We start from the raw sequence: 6,493 nt of genomic DNA, 5'->3' as shown, positions 1-6,493 counted from the left end.
ATGGATGGTTTAGATCTTGCACAAGCATTCGTGCTGTATATTTGGGCTCACACACAGGGTGTGTCAAAATCAAACTGGTTGATACACGCTTACATCAGTGTATGCACTCGAGCCTTGTGTGTACAGCGTATTTCCTAAAACAGCCAGGGAAATCAAAAGCTCTTTGGTGTCCATTGTGATGTATACGTGGCATCCATCCGTTAATAACTTGAGAAATCAAATTCTAGGATATAATCCAAAAAATCATGCCAATCCAAAACTCACGTGGGCCACGCGAGAAGGAATAGGAGACCATTAAAAACTTCCTGGGACCCACCATGATGTTTATTTCAATCTAACCCATTCATAAGATAATTCCCACTAGGAATATAGAAAATCCAAATATCAGCCCGATTCAAAACTTTGGTGGGCCCCAAGAAGGTTTCCTTGGTAGGCGTCCCCATCCCCTACTTATCATGTGGTGTGTCCCACTTGATCTATGGATCGGATTTAATTTCTAAATCACCTTCTAACATGATCTGGAGGAAACAATGAACGGAATGGATTTCAAAGATACATTACGATGGGGCCCATAGAGCTTTTGGTTACAAGAGCTCCATACAACCGTGGTTGTAGCTAATCCCCGTCCAACCACACTTCCCTCATTTCAAAGGATCATCATTTCAATGCCTTTCATGAACTTTCCCGTCTACAAATACTTCAATGTATTCACCAAATTACCCGACCTTCTATAAATCCAACACCAATCCAAAAAAACCCCTGGTGGGGCCCACCCATCTGGATAATCTTTTGAAGAAATGGTGGGGCCCAGCAAGGGAGCACAACGAAGGAATTCCAAACTGCCACGTGTTCCCACTGAAGCTCAATTCCTTAATGCAAGCACATACACCGTATCCAAACCATATAAATGCCACTCCAAACTCTCCCACTCCCACTCTCACCCCTGCATTATTTAAACACCATCTGAGATTTCCTGAACCTTTGCAATTCAAATCCATGGCTGAATTTACAGAGGATTTTCAGAGCTTCAAACCATCTCACCCATTCCTTGAGATAGATTCCAGCATGGATTACATAAACAGCTTGATGGGTTTTCCCAATGACTGCTTATTTCCACAGAAACCCGAATTCCCGACGCCGTTCGATGAAAATCTCTCGGGTTTTTTCACACCCGAATGCCCGGATTCGACACCCTTCTCTCAGTCCATGGTTTCTGTGGGAGATGGGGATAAAGAAAAGAAGAAGAGGAAGACATTGACAGTATCAGAAAGCAGTTCTGGAAATTCTTCTACTCTGGTTTCAGAAACTGGTGGAGGAGATGATAAAATTAAGAGAAAAAATGTGTGTTTATCTCTGTTTTCTTTTTCTTTTTCTTTAATGGGGTTTTTGCATTTGGTGTATGATTTTCATGGGATTGAATTTCAGCCTTTTCGGTATCTGTTTTTGCAGAATTTTGGGAGAGGAAAGAGAGGGATATGCAATGAGAAGCAAGAAGACAAACCAAAGGAGGTTATTCATGTGAGAGCAAGAAGAGGCCAAGCTACTGATAGCCACAGCCTAGCTGAAAGGGTAATTTAATAATTTCTCAATCCAAATAACTAAAATACCATTAGTCATAGGTGATTTTGATTAGTGTTGAAATGGTACTTAGTCATTTTCACTATGATTAGATTCAATCTATTGTTTTCTGTACTTTTTTGTTTTTTTGGTTAATTACATTTTTAGTTAATGGACAAAGTTTGTAATATCTGCATCATTTTGTTCTACCGATTACGGCGGGAATTCCGCTGCAAATTTGAAAAAAACATTTTTGAAATGCGTAGAAATTCCCGCCTACGATCATTGGATGGTGGGAGATGAGTGTCCACACTATGAATTTTCATGTGATTGAATTCTATGGCTTTGGTAATTGATCAGGTGAGAAGAGAGAAAATCAATGAAAGAATGAGACATTTGCAAGACCTTGTCCCTGGATGCTACAAGGTAAGAATCACAATTAGATATATAATTTATTATTTTTCTTAATTTCTATTTTCTACTCTCTCTTTTTCTTTTTCTTTTTTTTTTTCTAATAGCATGATTATTGATTTTGTAGACAATGGGAATGGCTGTGATGTTAGATGAGATAATTAATTACGTCCAATCGTTGCAAAATCAAGTCGAGGTGAGTCGAATCCGACCGTTTACTTTCATAGATTGGCTAATTATTAAAATGGAATTCTAATAAATTTCCTTCTTTGGGGTCCTTTTGGCAGTTTCTTTCCATGAAGCTTTCAGCGGCCAGTTCTTTCCATGACTTCAATTTGGATACGGGAACTAGTGAAACACAACAGGTACAGAACATGTGTGTATTTTTTTGTCTTCGGAGAAGGAAATTGATTTATATCCATCCTTCTTTTTTTGTAGATACACCCTTTTTTTTTTTTCTTTTCTTATTTCTAATAATCAAAAGGCCAACTTTGTACTATTTTTCACCAAATGCAGGTAAAGGGTGTAGTTGTTAAAAATGATTGGTGTAAAAAGTGACTTTAGAGGCTTTAGGCATGATTTTACATAGGGTGGCCCACTTGAGTTGGCCTGATTTTGGCACCAAGGAGAACATGTGGGAGCATAGATGATGGACAATTAGATGTCATGCACACATCATAGTAGGCCCCACATATTGCGTTGTAGGTTAATTAACTTACAAAGCTTTGTAGCGGACTTGGCCTCGACCCAAAAACTAAATTTGTCATTGTTTTCATGTCGCCTGGAATGTGATATATGAGTGACAATGCTACATATTTGTGTGTGTGTGTGTGTGTGTGTGTGTGTGTGTATATATATATAGATGAACATGTCATGCATATGTATGGATGGATACACCAAGTTACCTCACCCACAGAGGGGTACCTGGGGCATTATGGCATTGTATCAGTGCATGAATGCTAATCTTTGGAAACGGATTATGTATGTGTGTGTGTATATATATATACATATGTATGCATACACCCATAACTTATGTATACTTATGTATGTATACATACATAAATGTCATGATTTACCCATAAGTTATATATGATGTCTCAAGTCCAACCAGTTGGAACAAAGGTTATGGTCCCTCTAGTGGATAAGTTCTAAGTTAGTAAGTGTATGGGACATCTGACCTGTTCAAAAGATTAGCCCCACCATGAGAAAAAGATATATATGCAAAAATCAGCCATATCCACTCATCCAGTGGACCAAACGTGTATTTTGCTATTTATCAATGGCTATTTATATGGTGTTGCTTGCTTGATGAGTGGATTGGGTTGATTTTCTCCTGGGTGATCCTTACATGTCGGGGCCAGCCTATTAGGAGGATAGGATGTGTCACAACAGGTTTAGAAGTTATTCACTGGGTGGACTGGACTATAAATGTGGTCCAACTAGTTGTACTTAAGACCTAATCATAAATCCATACATGTGGGTGTTTGTGTGAATGTGTGCATGTATGTAAGATGAATGATTTTGGATGTTTTATGTTGCAGGCGACAAACCCATATGTGGCCAAAGAAATGGATAGGTTGCTGAGAGAAGGATATGGAGGTTTCACTAGCTTCCACTCAACATGGCCCCTTTGACTCCACTTTTGGCCCTTGCATGCACATGCCCTCTTCCTCACTCACTCCAAATCAAATCTGCTCCCCTCAGGCCTTACATTGTAAACGTGCACACCAAACATATATGTCCACACGTGTGGGACCCTAACTTACTGATAAATAAAGGATTATTGTCCTTATTTCAATTCATTGATATCTTAATCTCAAACAGAAGGTAAGGATTGAATCATGGTTAGCATAGATAGTGAAATGTCGGGCATGTCGGCATGGAGTGGGATTAGATTTGACATCGACCGGCTTGATTAGACGCCGGCTTTTGGTTATGTTGTGTGTAATGAAAATCAAGCAATGCCAATGAACATACAGTGCATGTCGCACAAAAAGCAAGAAGGATAGAGAAGATTGTTGTTTGGATGCATTATTGAATTGAATTGCAATTATTAGTCTGATAAAGTAAAAATAACCGAGTCATCGATTTAATTTCCATTCACATTGATGGTTTAAGCCTCAATTGAAACTAGACTAATTTAAAGTTCGATTTGAAAGGAATATAACTATAGTTTAAGGTTTACTTATTCATTATGAATTCGAAGTAACATTGTTTCCTTTCCCCATTCTTTTTATTTAATTGAATGTTTGCAATTCAATTCACTTCTGCATCCAAATGGGTCCCACAACGCACTCATTCCAACTCGACTATGGAAGGGATTTGATTTTAAGGGTATTTTCCACTCCAAAAAATGTGTTATTAGGTTAGAGGGGGGAAAAAGAAAAACAGTGCAAGAGAAAATGAGGTACTTAAATGGTACGTTTAGATGATCAATTGAATTGAATTTCAATAAATTGATCTGAAAGGAAGTCCCAATTGAATGCAGCCCTAGTGACCCCATTTCCAATTCCATATATTTCAACTTGGAAGTTGGATTTCCAAAGATGATGACGGTAAGTCAGGAGTGAGTCTGGCACTATGATAGTAAAGAGGTTAGCCCCACAAAGGCCATTTCTTTTTTTTTTATTGAAGTGAGTTATTGCAATTCATTTCAATTGCATACCTGCCTCTCTACATGCTTTGAATACTATTATTATTATTATTTTAACTTACCCCAACTCAAAAAGGCCTAGAGGCTATTTGGAAGGGAAGAGAGAGAGAGAGAGAGCTAGTCATGCCATTACAGACAAATTGAGGCAAACCCATGTGTAGTCCATTGATAAATTGCATGCTAAAAAGCCCAATGATAAGTGGTTATTGACTCTCAACCTCAATCATGGTGTTTACACTTCATTTATGAATAAAAGACAAGTGAAAGAATCCCAAATCCCAAGTAAGATGGGCCCAAATATCAAATAATTTAGGCCTATTGGTCCAATATATGAAATCAACGTGACCTAAAAAAAAAGCATAATTACAATACTAGTTCTTTACAATTGATTCATATCCACAGATGGCATCCACTCACGCACCCATGTGGGCTCACAGGGAAATGCATACATCAGAAGATAGGAAAAATAGGAAAACAACAGTCTTATGTGCTCACCAAACAAAATTATTCACTTTCTTGATGGGCCCCACATTTCACCAACCTCTATCATCACCATTAATGATGAGCACACACATTCAGATGGACTAATAGTTTCACATGGTGAGAGTCTCTTTGCAAGAATGTCTAATTAATTAGTCATTCTTTTTTAATTGGATTAATTGCGCCTACCTCTCTTCATTTATATGAGAAATATATTTCCCCACCTTTTGTTGTGGATTATTATATATATCTCCTACAAAATTTCATACAAGAAATGCCATCTATTTAGGGCTGGCAATGGACTGGACATGGGCCAAGAAAAATCAATATTTTGAATATGCCCCACCCAGCTAACTCAAAATAAGGACCCGAGGCCTGCCTGTTGCTAGGGGCACATCCATCAGCAAGGTTATCTTTCAGCAATTGATCTGCTCCCTCATCTCATGTGCAACAATTTGTAGATGTATGACCCAATATAATGCGTTTTGTGTCATTCAACCTGTTCAGTATGTTAATTCCACTGTGAAAATATAAGATGATACCAGATTTGTCACGTCTAAAAAACGGAGCCCTAGCCCCGGACTCTACTCTTAGGATTCGGCACAAGGAATTTTTTTTATACGGTTGAATATTCAATGGTGTTTCTTCTTAACTATGATATCTGCCTGCAACCCTATGGCTTAGTAGTAGACTCACAAGAGTTTCAACATGAGGTCATGGGTTTGAGCACCCTTTGTGGTGTGCGTGCGTGGGCGTATGTGCGGTGTGTAAGTGCACGTGAAAAAAACCTATGATATCCAACATCACAGCCAAGATGTGAGAGCAACCCAAATAAATTTTTTATTCCACTATGTTTATCAATAAGCAAATGCATAAGTTCCAATTACATAAATATACCATAAAATTTCAAAAGAACAAGACATCAGGATGCAACTAATAAAGTCCATGTTACACTACTTCAAGTACCATTAGACTCATCCATGTTAATGTGGAGGTTTGCCATGTGAATGACGCAGGGATGAACGTGATGATGTCGATCACCTGTCTTCTTCAAGGATAACTATTCCAAATCCACAGAGCTTCTCTGGACTCCTCACATAGACTTCTCAAATCCACAAGGAAAAAACAAGAAATAATAGAGATAAATTCTAGAAAAATTGTAAATTGATTAATGAATGAATAAATGAGTTTGCACCCCTTTAAATAGGGATACTAAGCCATGGAAGAAGTTTCGAAATTAAACTACAACTAAAACTCCTAGAAATTGCCACTTACTATAAATAGTAAACTTACTATTTGTATACGGTCGTGATTCCTACCAATGCACATGGTTTTCAGCCAAAATTAGTAAGTGTCCTATTTGGCCGAACCATGATGTTCCCCTAACTATTC

The 6,493-nt window shown here is 38.0% G+C and overlaps 1 protein-coding gene across 1 annotated transcript; it reads left to right on the top strand.

Annotated features, from left to right (window-relative positions):
* The first annotated feature begins 880 nt into the window (after positions 1-880).
* LOC131235449 (transcription factor BEE 3-like) lies at positions 881-3,774 on the top strand. The gene is made up of 6 exons (XM_058232631.1): positions 881-1,341; positions 1,450-1,569; positions 1,918-1,983; positions 2,096-2,164; positions 2,256-2,333; positions 3,510-3,774. Exons 1-6 carry the CDS (start codon positions 997-999, stop codon positions 3,600-3,602), a joined length of 771 nt encoding a protein of 256 aa, XP_058088614.1. The 5' UTR covers positions 881-996; the 3' UTR covers positions 3,603-3,774.
* Positions 3,775-6,493: the final 2,719 nt, after the last annotated feature.

This window comes from Magnolia sinica, chromosome 19, assembly GCF_029962835.1.
Source record: "Magnolia sinica isolate HGM2019 chromosome 19, MsV1, whole genome shotgun sequence".
Taxonomy (NCBI): domain Eukaryota; kingdom Viridiplantae; phylum Streptophyta; class Magnoliopsida; order Magnoliales; family Magnoliaceae; genus Magnolia; species Magnolia sinica.
Note: the sequence above shows the minus strand (reverse complement) of the source record. Positions and strands in the feature narration are given on the sequence as shown.